The 16,926-nt window shown below is 38.9% G+C and overlaps 1 protein-coding gene across 1 annotated transcript in view; it reads right to left on the bottom strand.

Moving 5' to 3' along the window:
• CTR9 (CTR9 homolog, Paf1/RNA polymerase II complex component) overlaps nucleotides 1-15,594 on the bottom strand; it is a 29,563-nt gene extending 13,969 nt beyond the window's left edge. The window contains exons 1-16 of the mRNA XM_032223321.1: nucleotides 15,400-15,594; nucleotides 13,830-13,928; nucleotides 12,869-13,108; nucleotides 11,257-11,374; nucleotides 10,463-10,552; nucleotides 9,063-9,211; nucleotides 5,670-5,777; nucleotides 4,751-4,858; nucleotides 4,410-4,646; nucleotides 3,929-4,018; nucleotides 3,713-3,841; nucleotides 3,371-3,554; nucleotides 2,042-2,130; nucleotides 1,466-1,651; nucleotides 447-534; nucleotides 207-355 (exon numbers count right to left, since the gene is read on the bottom strand). Coding sequence (XP_032079212.1) covers nucleotides 207-355; nucleotides 447-534; nucleotides 1,466-1,651; nucleotides 2,042-2,130; nucleotides 3,371-3,554; nucleotides 3,713-3,841; nucleotides 3,929-4,018; nucleotides 4,410-4,646; nucleotides 4,751-4,858; nucleotides 5,670-5,777; nucleotides 9,063-9,211; nucleotides 10,463-10,552; nucleotides 11,257-11,374; nucleotides 12,869-13,108; nucleotides 13,830-13,928; nucleotides 15,400-15,444 — 2,109 coding nt within the window. The 5' untranslated portion in view covers nucleotides 15,445-15,594. The remainder of the gene's footprint in view (nucleotides 1-206; nucleotides 356-446; nucleotides 535-1,465; nucleotides 1,652-2,041; nucleotides 2,131-3,370; nucleotides 3,555-3,712; nucleotides 3,842-3,928; nucleotides 4,019-4,409; nucleotides 4,647-4,750; nucleotides 4,859-5,669; nucleotides 5,778-9,062; nucleotides 9,212-10,462; nucleotides 10,553-11,256; nucleotides 11,375-12,868; nucleotides 13,109-13,829; nucleotides 13,929-15,399) is intronic.
• Between the last annotated feature and the right edge of the window lie 1,332 nt (nucleotides 15,595-16,926).

The raw sequence follows: 16,926 nt of genomic DNA, 5'->3' as shown, positions 1-16,926 counted from the left end.
CCATTTAAATGTAATTTTTTTAAAAAAAGAAAAGAAAGGCAAAAAGTACTGAAAACATTTGTGGAATGATCCAATTTAGCCCAACATGATGTGATCATGCCAACAAAGCTGTAAAAATCCTCCTTACAGAAAAGACTCAGCTTGAAATTCTTACTTCCGTCTTTACAAGACACATGTCCTAAGTTAAGATATTTGTTAAGGATTACCATCTGCACAGCACTGATGTATTGCTTTTGCTCTACATAAATGTGTGCAAGATTAAGCCACACATCGCTGATATCTGCGGTTGCCTCTCTCACTTGGGCAAAAACGTCACGAGCTTCACGGAAATATCCTTTGTGTGCCAGCACAGCTCCTAAAAAGAAAAATCCAATTTCCAGGTCCATGCAAAGTCATTGCAAAATTGTAATTTAAAAAGTAAACTTGAGACAAGAAATCTTTAGTACCTATGCCATTAGCAGCATACAAATTCTTGGGATCATTCCGGAGGACTTGTTTGTAGATGGCTAGGGCACGATCTTGATGACGTTTTTCCTGCAAGAGAGATGGGAACTCTCAAGAAAATAAATACAGGTAATCCTCGACTTACAACCATTCATTTAGTGATCTTTCAAAGTTACGATAGCATTGAAAAGAATGATTTACAACTGGTCCTTGCGCTTATGGCTATCACGGCATTCTCAATCTTGTGATCAAAATTTGGACGCTTGGCAATTGCCATGTATTTACAACACTGGCATCCCTGGGTTAGGTGATCACTATTTGTGATCTTCCTAGCAGGTTTCCGATAAGCAAAGTCAATGGGGGAAGCAGGATTTGCTCAATGACCTCACAATTCACTTAACAACTCCACTGGTTTGCTTAACAGCTATGGCAAAAAAAGATTGTAAATCGTGCACATCGCATGTAACTGCTTTGCTTAGCAATGGGAATTCTGGCTCCCATTGTGATCCCAAGTTGTGGAGTAGTTGTGTTTACAATATTTATTGAAATGTTTTAGTAACTTTCCTGGATACTCAAGAAATATTAAATATATTAAAACATATTAATAAAATATATTAAACATATTAAGACAAATGTTAAAATATATCAAATGCATCCCACAATCAATATAAAAACAAATGTAAAATCCTTGGCAAAGAGAGAAAACTGTCCTCTCATTTCTTTTAAGATTTCCATTTTAGGCCAATTTCGTAAAAGTCTTACTCTTTGTTGTTGTTCAAGTGTATCATAAATTCATAGTACATAAAGAGTAAGTGCTGATTAATGAGATTAGAATTTTATATTATATAAGACAATTTCCATTTCTGCACAAAACCTCCTCTCTCCTATTTAGGAAGACTGGGGGATGGAAAATCCATTCTTCTAGCAGTCTTTGGATTTGAAAATCAAGATTAGACAAAAAGCAGTGCTCATCCATTGCAGCAGCTGCAAAAAAGACAGTGTAAAGATGCAGAGTATTTACCTTCTCTCTGTCTCTGGTGGGTTGGTGCAGAGTCTGCAACCACACATTGCCCAAAGCCAACATAGAGTAAGTGTCATTCTGTGTTGATGGCTGTTTCAATATTCGCTCAAATTTCTTCTGTCCTGGACCCCATTCTTGCTTGGCCAGGTGAAGATTGCCAATCAGGGACCAAGCATCAGGATGGTCCTGAAATAATATTCCAATACACTAAAACTCAGCTTAACTATAATAAGAAGTATCTAAGGCTCAAAAAGAGCCACCTCTCCCCAGCTCCAAGAGGCATCCCATAAAAGCTTTAAAAACTTTAGCGAAATTTGCTAAAATTCAAATTTTGGAAAAGTTTAAGGGGAAAAAATTCCACAATAGATGCTGTCCGTGAGACATTCCAACTACTCATACAAAAATACACTATGAAAATGTCAAAGCCAGCAGTGGAATAATGTATATTTATTAGGTTATATTATCTTTTTTTTTTTTAAAGTTAACCATGGTTTGTTAACTGACCACAGAAAATCTTTAGAATTTATGGCCTCAGCTGTGAAATTGCTTTCTAAATGATGGCAAATGTTTACTGACCTGATTGATTTGAAGTGCTTCTTTAAACCAGTCAGAAGCTTCATAAAAGTTTCCTTTATCTCTAGCCATAGCTCCTAAACGCAGATAGCCTAAAGAAAACGGAATAGATTTTAATGATCAAAGACTCATTTCCAGAACACTGTATCATCATTAATAAGCACTTTGAATGATGCCTATTTGTGCTTTGAGACTTTTGCAATTTTACTACTGCACCAGTTTGGAACAAAAGCAGAACAATTTAATTGTAGTGCCAACCATCAGCTGTACTAGAGTTTCGAAAGGATCGCACAATGATGCCAATCATTTAATGTCAAGTTAAAAGGAACAATAGAATGCCTATTTACAGCAGCAAATCTTTCTAACTCTACTTGAGTCAAACACAAAATGCTTCAGAAGTTCACAAAAATGTATTCTAATATGAGTCTATTAAGATGTCAAGCAGCAATGCTATCTTTACATTTTCCTGTTAGGTTTATCTTTTAAAACACCTGAATATACTTTGCATATTTGGATTTAAAGAGGAAAAATTGTGGGACTTTGGCTTATAATAGCAATGTTTTACTGGTTATGGAAGCACATATGATCATTTTCCTGATTTTCTAAATTTTATTAATCTTATTTTTAAGTCTTGCTAGGATTAAGGTCTAAGCCTGTTCCTCTCCATCCACATCCATAAGCTTCCAAGCCCCACAAAACTTTTCAGCATCACATGGTCAGCTACAAGCTGAAGTGTACAATAAATAAGAATAGTGAGACCATAAAGAGCCTGCAAGCAGGGATATTGCGCTTGATACTTTACCCCTTATCAACACCAACTGGAACTGACCATGGAGAAGAATCACCACAACCCTCATTCCCTAGCTCCTGGATCTATTACAGAAGGGTACCATGTTTGATGGTATTGAAACACACACATCATGCAAGGCCATCATAGCTGCACCATCTCCATGCCAGCTTGACCAGAGGTCATTCATAAGTGGACTCATTGCCATCTCACCACTATGCCCAGAACCCAAGTCAGACTGAAAATGCTTATTCCAGGAACCTCTGGCACTATACCCCAACCACATTCTCCACAATTGTTCTTAAAAGAGACAATGGACAGGAATTATCCAACATGGTCCAGCAGTGGCTTTGTACCATCATTTCCTTCAAGGCAGTGAGATCCTACCCCTACCCAATAATATATGAATCAAAGAGAAATTATTGCATAAATTATTTCTAATAACAACCTAATGCACAGATCTGTGAGAGATCCTAATTTACAACAATTTGAAAAATACAACTTGCAGCTATTTTCAGTTTAAGGATTGAAACAAGGTTTCTTACAATCAACATAATTTGGATGTTCCCTTAGGATGTTTTTGTACAGTTTCTCGGCTTCGTGAAATTCACACATTGCTTCATATAATCTGGCTAAGTTGTATGATGTTGTCACGGAAATTGCATTGTAGTAATGTTCATCATGTTCCGCTTCTGCTTTAGCTCTATCCAGGGATGCCAAAAAATATTTCTAAATGCAAGTATAAGGAGGAAAAAAGTGTGTATTTATACATGTGTGCACATACATTATACATACACATATGCACATACATCTTCACCCGCACATCTAAGTTATAAATATATGGCATATACAAACAGTAACTGTGGTTGGGGAGTTGAGATTCATACCTTTGCTTCTCCTAAGTTTCCAAGTCTGAAGTGGAGAGCACCCACATTATTTAAAATTTCTGGGGGAACATCAGCTTGTACTTTTTCTTGAAGTATTCGTGTTGCTGTGCCATAGGCTGAAAGAGCACCCTATACATTTAAAGACAGTGGAAGGATTTAGTGTAATGTGTAATGGTTCAGCATGAAACAAGTCTACTTTACCCACCTTTTATATACCTGTATATCTGTCTGCTCAAGGATTTGTGCTAGCTCAATCCAAGCTTCTACATCATCTGGATACTGTTCTGTCACCTTCTTTAAATGACCCTATTAAAAAAAGCAACTTATTACTTTGTATAATTGATTTAGAATTTCCCTGAAAAGTGCCACAGAGTAAATAGTTTTCTGAGGCTGTTGTAGCTTTAAACAGTTGTTGAATGAATAGACCTAACTTAAGGACTGTATGCAGTCTCTAAAATTCAGCATTCTATAAATAATCACTTTTACAAGTAGTGTAAAAACAAGTTCCAAATATCTCTAAATTTAAGCATGACAGGAAAATCCCTCCTAATATATACCAGATCTATAGGCAATACTAATTAAATATCAATTGTACATGCATTTCTCAAAAATAACTGTCACTGAGTTTGAGATTTCACCTTAAATTAAAAGAGTGATGAATTATAATTTTGCTCTTATCTCTTGAGGCCTACTGTACCTTTGCAATATCTCGTTTGTCTTGATCTTCTGAAGCAGCGTAGAGAGATCCAAGAATTTTCATGGTCTCATAATTGTTAGGGTAGGCTTTCAAAACTTTTTCAAAGCACTGTGAGGCATTTTCTTTGTCTCCTCGGTAAATGTACATTTGACCCAGTCCAAAAAATGGCAGTACAAAAGATGAAGAGGCAAACTGTGTGGCTTGGTAATAATATTGGAAAGCTTGATCATAATCTTCCTAATGAAAGGAACAACATAAGGAACAAAGGCATTAAAGCTTGGAAAACTCTTAGGAAAATAAGATTGCAAAACAGAGAGAGAGAAATGTAAGGCATAATATACCTGAACATGAAAAGACCTGGCCAGCTGGTAGCAACTCTCTGCCTGCATTGCTTCCACTTCTGTATTGTGAAAAGCATGAAGTGCCAAATGTTGGACCTTACCATAATCCTGTATAAAGACAATAAGATTATCATATTATTTTTATAGTATTGTTCAGTATAATATAGTATATTCCAAGGCAGGTGTGTCCAACCCACAGTATAGTAATGCCACTCCACAAGTTATAATAAAATATAAAAAGAAAGGAAATTTGTTATTCATATACATTAATTACATATTTTATATGAGATCTAAGGCAATTCCTCTTCACTCAATGTGGCACACAGGCAAGCCAAAAGATTGGAAACCCATGGTCTGAGGTATAGACTAAAATTCAAGTTCTTAGAAATCTTAGATTGACCATTTGTTACAAATGCAATAATTCATAATTTCCTGAAGATATTGCTGCCTATACAATCCTTAACCCTTAAAGTGTGACCATCATAAAAATTGTTTACAAATGTCCCAACTTGAAGTTTGGGTTGGTGTAATGTACAAATTCAGCCAATGTTTGAAAGTCGATTCATGTGTGTGTATCTATCCTTTCCTCCTTCCTCTCACGCACACACAAACATTAATGAACCTCCTGCAGCCAGTCTGCAAATTTCACATCATTGTGAAATATATACTTATAGCTTATATTTTCCAGATGAATACCACAGACAGAGACTAAAGAAACTTGTTTTTATGACCTTCATCATTTGCATTAACATGTCCTCACTTCCACAAGATATAAAAAGCAAAATGCAACTCCATTTCACAATTGGAATGATGAAAAATAAGAATGATTTCAGGCAATTCTGAATTAATCTAACATTATGAAACAGCTTAAAAAATTTCAGCTAGCAGCACATCTCAAAACACACTCTTCTTGTCTTACCTTTTTAAAGAAGAAGTGATTTGCCAAGTGATTTAATACCATAGGGTTACTAGGATCAATTGTGTAAGCTCTAGAGAGTAACTGGACACCATTTTTGATAGAATCCGCCTGAAAGGAATATTGATAGTTTTTATTCATATGAAAATGCATTTTAACTTCTTAATTATTGTCTTTAAAAATTCAAGGGCTGTTTTAAAAATTGATTTCAGAATTCTGGTCACAACCTTAACTGGCCACGTGGATGGGTGCCAGTCCCAGCAGAAAAAATAGTTTGTTTCACAAATGTGCCCTGAAGATGAATGAGGTTAGACTGATAATGGTATATCAATTGGAAGAATAACAGCTTTTTCTAAAAAATAAGAAAATTCTACCATGTGAAAAATTCGCCTTCAGAGCCATGAGCAGCAGTACATGATTCAAATGGGAAATGTTTTATCTTTTCACGGCTGTGATAGTGGGCAGAGGAGTGCATACGTCCAAGATTAAGTGCAGTGCAAATCATCTTCATCACGTTAAACCATGTTAGTAGGTAATGGCTTTTGCTGGGATTGTTTTAAAAATAAACCAATTAACATGAACATGGATGCCATTTCTTTCTGTAGCTGTGCTTCTTAGAGTAATACATGTTAGCAAGCCTGATCTGATTATTTTATAACCATCAAAATGTATAGGTTAATGGACTCAGCTTTGCACAGATTTTATTTGGTGCTTTATTTCAGGACTATGTAACAAAATCTGTGCAACTACCGTGTTTCCCAGAAAATACCACGTCCTGTTAATAAGGACAGGCCTGGTTTTTGAGGTGGGTGTAAATATACGCCCACCCCCGAAAATAAGCCCTAGTGAAAGGGTACCGTGGCAAGTTCAGGAGGAAGCCCTTCCTTTCCCCGGTCACTTCAGCACTTCTCGGCTCCTTAATTGGATCAGTTGAGCCGATCCGGCTGCCATTCAAAAAACAGCTGATTTGCGGGTGCTGTTCAGGCCGTGGCCTCCGGCAAAGGCAGCTGCTTTTGCCATCAATTGCGGCCACAAAAGCAGCAGGAGGCCAAGTGACGCACCCCACGTGCCTTGCACCGGCCTTCCGAAGGGTACTGTAGCAGCAGCTATCCACAATTTTTTTATCATTATTTCGTCCTGACCCACGTGGCCCAGTGAGCCACATGGATCGGGACAAAATAAGGGTAAAAAATTGTGGATAGCTGCTGCTACAGTACCCTTCGGAAGGCCGGCTCGAGTCTCCTGCTGCAAAAGTGGCTGCCCCTGAGACTGCTTTGGGAGAGGAGGCAAAGAGGAAGCAATCAGCTTCATCTCGCCCTTACCCTCAGCCCCCCCTTCGGCTGAGCTCAAGCAGAGAAGTGGCCCGCAGGATTTCAGGAGCAAAGTTGGGGCTGACAGGAGTCAGGGCAGGGGGGAAAGTCCAGTACGTCCCAGTGCCCTTTTTTCTTTGGAAATGGAAACTTGGGAGTGGGAAACGGCATTCCCAGGAAGGGTGGGTATGTCAGTATGTGTATAAAAAATACAAAGCGAGGGAGCCAGCAGCTGTGGATTAAGGAGCTTTGTAAAACAGTACGCCTACACGCAAAGTTTGGCGAGGGAGGGAGAAGAGATACTTCCCTCTCTTGGAAGTGTTTGGCTTGAAAATATTTGAGAATCAGACCAGAAAGAAGGAAGAATGAGCCCTGCAAGGAGATGCTGCCAATGCTGCTGCCTGCGGACACAGACAGAGCAAAGTTCACTGAAGACCTCTCCGGTCAGCCTACAAGACTATCTGAAGGTGGAGGGGGGGGGAGATTTCATGCACATCAGCAGCGGCGTCTTCTCACAAGGCTTCTTCCAACATCCCCAGTTGTATGGATTTCCATGCCTTCCTTTACAGGATGTTGCTTTGCACCTGGGACATCGGGAGAAGCCCTGTGAGGAGACGCCGCTGACAAACTGCAGGAAATCCCTCCCCCACCTGCAAAACTTTCAAAACGTAGTTTCGCCAGGATGAAGAGGTGGCTGGAGGCAGCGTTTGAGTTGGGCTTTCTTTGCAAGGCGGACAATCTGGGGAGCAAGAGATTTAGGAAGCCTGGGCTGGCGTGGGGGCGTTTCTCCAGTGAATCATCTGATTCATCCCCAGAGGTGAACGTTTTGCCCTTCGCCATCTCTCTGTCCTGGCTTGGAAGCTGCAGAGGAAGCCTGCCATGCCCGGCGAGGGGGAGAGGGGAGAGAAGTGACAGCAAGAGGAGCCATGTCTCGCTCCACACCTCCCACTTCTCCCCCACCCCACTTGCCACCCATCTCGCTAAAGAGACGGTGCGGAAGGGAAGCAGCCTGGATTCTGTTAGCATTGGGGTGGGGTGGGAGGAGTTGGGCTGCGAGACATGCGTCCTACCCGAGACTTGTAGCTCCGTCGTGTTTCTCGCTGTTTTGTCCACGGAAGTTGAACTCGTGAGATTTTTTTTTACAGGGTGCTTCCCTGGACGAAACAGCGAGAAACATGACGGAGCTGCAAGTCTTGGGTAGGATGCATATCTCGCAGCCCAACTCCTCCCACCCCGCCCCAATGCTAACAGAATCCAGGCTGCTTCCCTTCCCAACCATCTCTTTAGTGAGAGGGGTGGCAGGTGTTGAGAAGTGAGAGGTGTGGAGTGAGGCATGGCTTCTCTTGCCGTCTCTTCTCCCCCACTCGCTGGGCATGGCAGGCTTCCTTTGCAGCTTCCAAGCCGGGGCAGAGGAGGCAAAACGCTCACCCCTGGGGATGAATCAGATGCTTCACTGGAGAAACTGCCCCACACCAGCCCAGGCTTCCTAAATCTCTTGCTCCCCAGATTGTCCCCCTCGCAAAGAAAGGACAACCCGAGGCAGGGTGGTGACGGGACACGTCAGAGCAGTGCCTTCCAGTTGCTCGGCCGGCACAAAGAACAGAGAGGGGAGGCAATGGGGGCGACAGGACATGCAGTCCCATGCTTTCCGCTTCCTGTATCCCCAAAAATAAGCCTCCCCTCCATAATAAGGCCAAGGCCATATTTCGTGGGTCAAAAGAAAATAAGATCCTGTCTTATTTTTGGGGAAACACGGTACATTCCTTCCTCTGTGTTCCTGTGATGCAGATAGAAGAGAAAAGCCAATCTAAGATAATCTGGCGCAATATCACAAGTCTGAAGCATATACTAAGCAACCTTATAAAACCAAAAGACCTTTTGCTGGTTCCATTACTTCTTTTTTAAATTACTTAGTCAGCAACTGCTCCTTCAAAATCAAAGGAACTATACATTTATTAAAAAAAAGAAATAATCAGGTTTTTATTTCAAATTGTGAAATATCCATGGTTGCCCTCCTGTCACTCAAAAAACTGATTACAGCATCACAGGGTCTTGGGATACTACCATTTTAGTTAAACTCACTCACCTCTTTGTTATTTAGTTCCAGAACAGCCAATCCAACTAAAGCCCCCACACATTTGGAGTTGAGCTCCAGTGCTCTGCTGAATGCCAGGCGAGCTTTCTCTAGCTTGTTCAGCTTTACAAAGCAATGGCCCATGCCTAGCCGAACCTCAGCTAGGAGACAAAAACAGTAAACACTTCCAATGTTTATTTAGTTGAATTATATTTCTTTCAGGAACCATGGTGTCCTACACAGCACGTCCATTTTTTCTCTATAATATTTATGTGAGAACAAAAGGCCCAAAGTCACTCAATGGGCTTTCATGGGTTGAGGGGAAGGTTTGAAACTAGGTTTTCCCAAAGTCAGCCCAACAACTTGGTTGGGCTGACTACAGTGATTCAACTATCACTACATTAGGGTGGCATTGTCATTTATGTTTCCTTCTTAACCTGAAGATTCTCTTATTACTTGTATATTAATGACTCTGAAGCACTTTGCACATAATAGTAGGCATATTTCCTTAAGAGTTCCTATGTTCATCTGCATAAACAGCATTTTTGCATGTGAGGTTCTGTCAGGTGAACTCCAGAGAATACAAAATTGTTAATTAGATGAGCTAATCCAAAATCCTCATCTAAGCTATAAAGATGAGGTGGTGCAGCACTTCTGGTTTAGTTTCCAACATATGGTTCAAAAACATGATAGGCACAAACACATGTCTATAACACCCACAATTTTTTCCTCTGGATAGTGCATGAATTTAGGAAAGGGCACAGCTGACCTAAGGTGTTCCAGACATTTATAACCCCATACATTCAAAGGCATCTTTGGTAAATCAGATTTAAAACACTACATAGCCCTAACAAAAACCCACAAAGTTATTTTAACTCCACCTCTGTAATTTTCATGAGTGTTGGCTAAAATTTGAATCACAGAGCAGCTCCTAATTCTGGTAACAATCTCTGTTATTCACCTAAAGCTGTTATTTAGGAAGGCTGCAGATTCAGAAATATTTTCTAAAAAAGATAAAAATTCCAAAGGTGGCCAATATATAGTGGTTGCTGGGTGGGGAGCAAAGAAACACAGATTCTATTCCTTTCTTAGTCAAGGACATCAGCTGAATGACCTTGGGCTGGTCACTGCCTCAACCCCAAACCACTGTTACATAAAATACTGACTTTTCATTAAGAGTAGCAGCTGGAAACATGCAAATGCAAGCAGATAGATAGGCATCACTTTAGTGAGAAGGTAACAACATTTTGTGCACCTTGGTATAGAGTCATGAGAGCCATATGACCATCTTTAGACAATACTGGATCCCTTGGCTAGGAAATGGAGATCAGCACCATCCCCTAGAGTCAGGCACAACTGAGCAGGGGAAACCTTAACCTTTACCTTTTTACTGTGCATGCTTTGCTTCTTACCTGGGCAGCCAGGATTAGTTCGCAGGGCCTTTTTATAATAGGCAAGGGCACCTCGGTAATCTTTCTTGTTGAACGAAATGCATGCTTTGCCTATTACAAAGGAGCAGTAAAAGATTATAAATACCTCTAAAGTTTATGATAGACATCAGGAGTTCACAATTTACTAGCAGAAAATATATTAATAATACAGTTATTCCCTGAAAAGATGGTATAAAAAACCATAAGTCATGAGTATGTCCCCATTTCCCTCTAATCCAATTGTCAACATCCTGCTTGTATTGGTTGTGTAGCAAGTGCATTTCAAAATGCTCCATTTTTATTAACCATAACTGGTTGTTGAACTCTCCTCTACCTTTGTCATCTTAAACAAGACTCTGAATCTCTGATTCTTTCAACTGGTTTCTCAGCAGGTCATGACCACTTTCTACATGTGATGCTGCCAGGTACTAAGTACTAAAGAGGGAGGCAGTTGCTTCTTCTTTTTTTATTATAGGAAAAACCATCCATTTCAACTAACAAGCTAAGCTAAGTAAGTCATTACAAGTCATGACACCGGGCTCCATTTTATTTCCTACTTTAAATTCAAAGTCCAAAATGAGCAAGAAATTATCACTTCTAGCAAAAAAAAAAAAAAAAGGAAGAGGACTTGTTTTGGATTTCAGCAACCTGCAGCATGAGAAGCTATGTACCAAATTTCTCTTGTATATCCCAAAGAATACAATCACTTAAGACTGCTGGGCTCAACACAGTTAAACTGCACTTGTTTCCATGAAGACAAAATATGATTGACTCACCAAGAAGGGCTGGAATATTATTGGGAGACTGATTGAGTACAAAATGAAACTGTGCATCTGCTTGATCCATCTTATCCCCCTCCAGAAGGCAGAAACAGGCTCTTCCCAATAAGTGATTCTAGAAAAGCAGGAAATTATCTTTAATTTTTATTTCTAGGAGAAATTACTACAAACCATTCTAAGTGATAAGAGTTTTCAAAATCACACTTTGCTACTACATTCATTATTTTGAAGTGTTGCCTAATTGCTTCAAAGGTTTCATTGTCCTACTCCTTTTATATCCACTTATTTTCTCTAGCAAATGATAGACAACCAGTGACCAACAGGTAGAAATCCTTTATATAGTTCCTGGAGCCTCTTCTCCTTTTTCAGCAGCATGTCAAATTGCACCAGGAAAATGTAATTTTTCAGCTAGCAGATTTCTTAAAAGCTTGTTTGTATCTGCAACAAATTCTTGATCTACAATTTCTATCTGATCTTTGCATTTCTACGTTACTCATAACCATTTTTGTTGCTGAAAAAATGTTTGAAGAGCTCAGAGAATAAATGTTATCCATCTGCTCTATTATTATTTCTCCAATATAGTGTATGGATATATATTTCTGAGTTATCTTTGTTCATTTCTTTGATTTATACCCTAGATTTCCTCCACATGCTAATATTTTGGCTCTCTCCTTCAATATTTTGTTTACACAACCGTATAACATTAATAGATCGGAAGTAATTGGTTCAAAATCACTCAGACTTCCACAGCTAATGGTACAATTGAAGTCGGGACTCACTAATTCTATCTATTGACCCTGTCTAATGCACTATGGTCCAATGAAGGGACATTGAACTTTTTAAATAACAGTGGCAGAAAAGATTGCCAAAACTAGGTGCCTTAACTTCAGCAAGAAGGGCTTGTCATTAAATAGAAGGTTGTTATTTCTAGTCTCCTTATTTCATTCGCAGCATGGAAATGGCCTTCTATCTCTATCTAAATCTTCATTCATTCTATTTACTAGCAATTGATACTTGGACACTAGCTAGATATGCCGAAGATTCTAATATCTCTGCATGCTAAATAAATGCTCTAACACTGAGTTGCAACCCTTTACTTTCATCACTTTATTTCACCTAGATATTTTATAATGGATCTTCCTTTTTGTGAATTACACTGCAAACCTCTGGGCAAGAGACTTTAACTTATAGATTTTGTTTCGCATCTAAAGGCTCTCTCTCTCTCCCACCCCCCTCTCCCTCCCTCTATCTATCTATATTGGAGAAGCAGTGTCACTTAACCATAAGCTAGCCACTAGTCAAAATTTGACTAGTGATGTAAATTAGATACACTGATGTAAATTGGGTAAACTAACTATAAAAATATGGTTATAGATTATGGCTAAGGTACTGCTTTTGAATCATAGTCTGATCCATGAAAGCTCCACTACTGGACACAATAAACTAAACAATGTGATTTATCGTAGCTTGTTATTGGAATGCAATCAAATCCTGCATTATCTTTTTTAAAAAAAAATTGAAACATAGTAGAAAACCTCTCATTTTTAAGAGAGATTATTTCAGTGTGCCAAACAAACATACCAGTATCTTCATAATTAATTCACATTACCTGATCATACATGATAATTTTATCAGCCATAGTGTACAACAGTGTAGCTTGGGTAATAAGCTCTTTCTTGTTATCTTTGTTCTTTTCTTTCCGAGCCTGCTGTACATAGTAGGCTGCCAAGGTATCTAAGCAAGTCATCTGATCTTTTTCATGGTCTCTATAATCCAGGTTTCCATCTATGCGAGCGGCCTCTAATAGTTTCACAAAGTCTTCCGTTTTGCCTTGTTTGTAATATTCCAGCTAAAAAGTAAATGAAAATACATTTAGCAATCTATTAAAACCTCATTCATAAGATATGCATAGCACATAAAGTTAAGCAACTACATATTAATTAAATTATGTCAAGAAATCAGAGTTCTGGGCCCTATCTGTAATATGTCATCCTTTTCATTGTTGATGGAAAATAGTGTGTGTGTAATGGTTTTATTATGTGAATAATCTCTCACTCTTACAAGAGTGGGCAATCCATGGGCTGCACACAAACCCAGTTCCATTTCTGAATGCAAGAGCCTCCTCAAATAATGCCACCAATTTCTGCAGGAAAAGTATCAATTTTAGTGGCATAATTGTTGATATTTGAGATGGAGGTAAAATAAAAGATAGTGTAAGTATACTGAGTTTATTGCTTAATATATCTAGCTTATTTCTTGAACTTCCCTTTCCACTGCAAACCAAAACAAAATCTTTGACTTCACCACTATGGTGACATGTCACCAAACTCATTTAAAAAAAACAAAAACAGAAGTGCAGGCCTTACTGCAAAAATGTTGCTACTAAAATAAATATATTCCATTCAAATCTTCCACAAAAGATTATCTTGATGAGGGAACAGTAATATATACTTATACATTTCTACATTATCTTAAGTGAAAGAAAGTTATCAATGAAAAATAATCACTACTTTGGAATATGTATGAGCTTACAGTATAAATAAAATAGAGCAAATGGATATGCAACTGACCGCTAGGGCAATCCATATGTGCAGCTGAGTATGTTCCTGTTTCAAAATACTTATAACTTCATCCCCCTCCGGTAATTGATCGAAGTCAAGTTCAATGACCTAAAAATCAAATGACAACATTCATAATTTAATATTTTATTAGTTATTAGGGCACATACAATAAGATCACAAAGCAACAACTTTTTAAAAAAAGTAATTCCCACTACATATATTTCCTAACAATATGTTAAGCCTCCTTCTGGACTAAAATTATTTAAAAGGGGATTTCTGGAGTTCTACAGATTGGCAGCATCTCATTCAAGATAACTTTTCTACTCAGGAGCACACAGAAAATAAGATTTCCATGCATTCATCCTACATTAACGACTCATTCACAGAATCTGATTACTTTCCAGTGCAGAAGAAATTCTTCCTCCTCTGGAAACCAAGTAGACATACACATTTAGGTAAATCTGCACAGTAACAGTAAATCTAAGCTAAAAAAGTATGACCAAATTCAGTGGAACTTCTACAATATGGAATTGGTTTAAACAATTCTGTTAACAAGGCTATAATACATATCCTGCAAAACTACAGGTGATCAGTAAGACAATGGCAATGAAGAGACATTGAAAACCTACTTTTTGTTCCATGTAATGGTCATATAGATTTTTACACCTAGTTCTGGGAACCTTGTTCTTTTTGCTTTTATATCTCAGTCTTGTCTACAAGTCTCCTGTTCAAGAAGTGAACAGATGTACATTTGCTGAGCTCTCAACAATATTGGTTAGGAAGATGAAAGATATATTTTTTTTAAAAAAAATATAGAGTTTGGGACAGTTCCTAAATAATCTTGCATTCACTCTCCAAATACGCACATGTAGCTAGACAAAATGACAGTAACAGCAGTGACCTCTGTGTATTTACCCAAACAATGAAAAGTTAACACTAATAAAAGCAGACTCAAGATCCATATGGCTTAGTGCCTTATAAAAATATTTTTATACCTCCAATCCCCCCCCCCCAAACTTATCAACTGTTAAAGGAAGCAACAAGTTAAGGGATATCAAAACTGCCAAGTACTGCTGGCAATAGGTACACATGAGCCTGTACTTTTGTATGTTTGTTTTGCCTTTAAGTCAGTTTCTGGTAACTATTTGGGCCAATCTATGCAATTTTCTAGACAATATTGTCTAGAATAGTGGCTGAGCATTGCTTTTATCTCTGGGTTGAGAGAGAGGGACTGGCTCCAAGTGACGCCTAAAACAAGAAGAACTCAAGTCTCCCAATTGTCCAGTTCAGGACTTTTAACCACGAGACCAGACAGGCTCTGTGCATCTATAGATAGTAAGATTAGATAGGATAGGATAGGAAGGTAGGTAAAATAGATAGATAAGCAAGCAACGCATACAAAATATTAGTGGTAGCAGATTTACTTAGCACCAACTCCCCAGCAGGTCCACGAGGACAGCTCCAAGTTCTTCCAAGGGAAGCGGGTGGGATGTGCAATTACCCTGCCTTTCCCCAAAGCGACTTCAGACAAACACGGACCCACCGAAAGCGAGCCAAGGGGCGCCCCGTACCAACTCACCTCGTCTGTATCCCGGAGGGGGATCTCAATCGAGCCCCGAGACATGATGGCGAGTGACAGCGCCGCCGCCGCCGCTTCAGCTACGGGGGAAAGCGCTACAGCCCTCTAAAACACCTCACACGGCAGCCACAGCCTCCCGCCCGAGCGGCCGTCGGACCAACAGCCCCCACCACCGTCGCCGTCCGCGCAGGCGCTGTCGAGCTTTAGCGTCGGAAGCATGCGCGGAAGGCGACGCGAAAGAGGGCGACGCGCGGGGGGAGGGACGGAGGAAGAGGGAGAAGAAGCGACGCTCAGGTCCTTTTCCTTCTTCGATCTTCTGCTACGCTGGGCAGCGGTCGAGTAGCGGGGAAGGGAATAGCGCTTCTCCCTCTCAGCAGTAGCCACCTGAGAAGAAAACGATTCGCATGTTATGCAATATGAAGAGCTCATTTCAAATAGATGGGGCTGATCTGTAAATATTTACACACACACGCACGCTCCTTGTCAAAGAGAAGGGAGAGAAATGGAGTGTTTCGCCTGAACATATCTATATTAGCTGTTTAAAAAGGAACAGTGAATATAGCCCAGAGTCTACAACGCTACTTTAATACGTTCAGGCATTTTTGTGAATCACTAAATGTGTGTGTGTGTGTGTGTATTTTATATATATATATGTGTGTGTGTGTGTGTGTGTTGTATTTGTGCTGATAAATAAAGGGAGACTATATATATATATACATACATACATACATACATACATACATACATACATATATATATATATATATAGTCTCCCTTTATTTATATATATATTATACATACATACATACATACATACATATATATATATATATATATTACATATATATGTATGTATGTATGTATGTATGTGTATGTATATATATATACACTAGAAATTAGACATTGCTTACCTCCGAACAATAGGTATTATTTCCCTGCTGCTGAATGAATAAATGAAAGGGGCCATAAAATGATTTAAAAACAAAAGCTGTGTTTTAGAATAACTTACTAGCACTGATGATGTTACTTTGTTAATGAAATGTCTAAAAAAATAAGCAAGCTCAGAGAGCACTCATTTCAACCCTGAGCTACAAATATTCTTTATTAGTAACTTGTAAACTTTGGATTAGCCATCTTAATGTATGTAGCAATATGTTCAGGTGTATAGATGGTGCGCTTTTCCACAGTTGCTTGTAAGAAAAATGTACACAACAATTAAAAAAAATATGGAATGAATCAAACTAAACTATTTCTATTCTTTGTAAATTCTGCATTTGTTGGAGTTAAAATTGCATAACTTTGTTGGTGGAGCAGTTGATTCATAAATATCCTTCTGAACAACATGCTTCACATATTGTTTCCAAAGCTGTGTAGGATTGGTTATTGCAGTTGCCCTCACTAATATTTGAAAAGAGTGGTAATTACTCAAAAACTAATCCCTGATTGAAAATAGGAATTATTTTGTAGTATATCATATTCCTATTTGTATCTTGAAATTATCTATTAACCCATGTAGTGTAGTTGTAG

The sequence above is a fragment of the Thamnophis elegans genome, chromosome 1 (assembly GCF_009769535.1).
Source record: "Thamnophis elegans isolate rThaEle1 chromosome 1, rThaEle1.pri, whole genome shotgun sequence".
NCBI classification, from domain to species: domain Eukaryota; kingdom Metazoa; phylum Chordata; class Lepidosauria; order Squamata; family Colubridae; genus Thamnophis; species Thamnophis elegans.
Note: the sequence above shows the minus strand (reverse complement) of the source record. Positions and strands in the feature narration are given on the sequence as shown.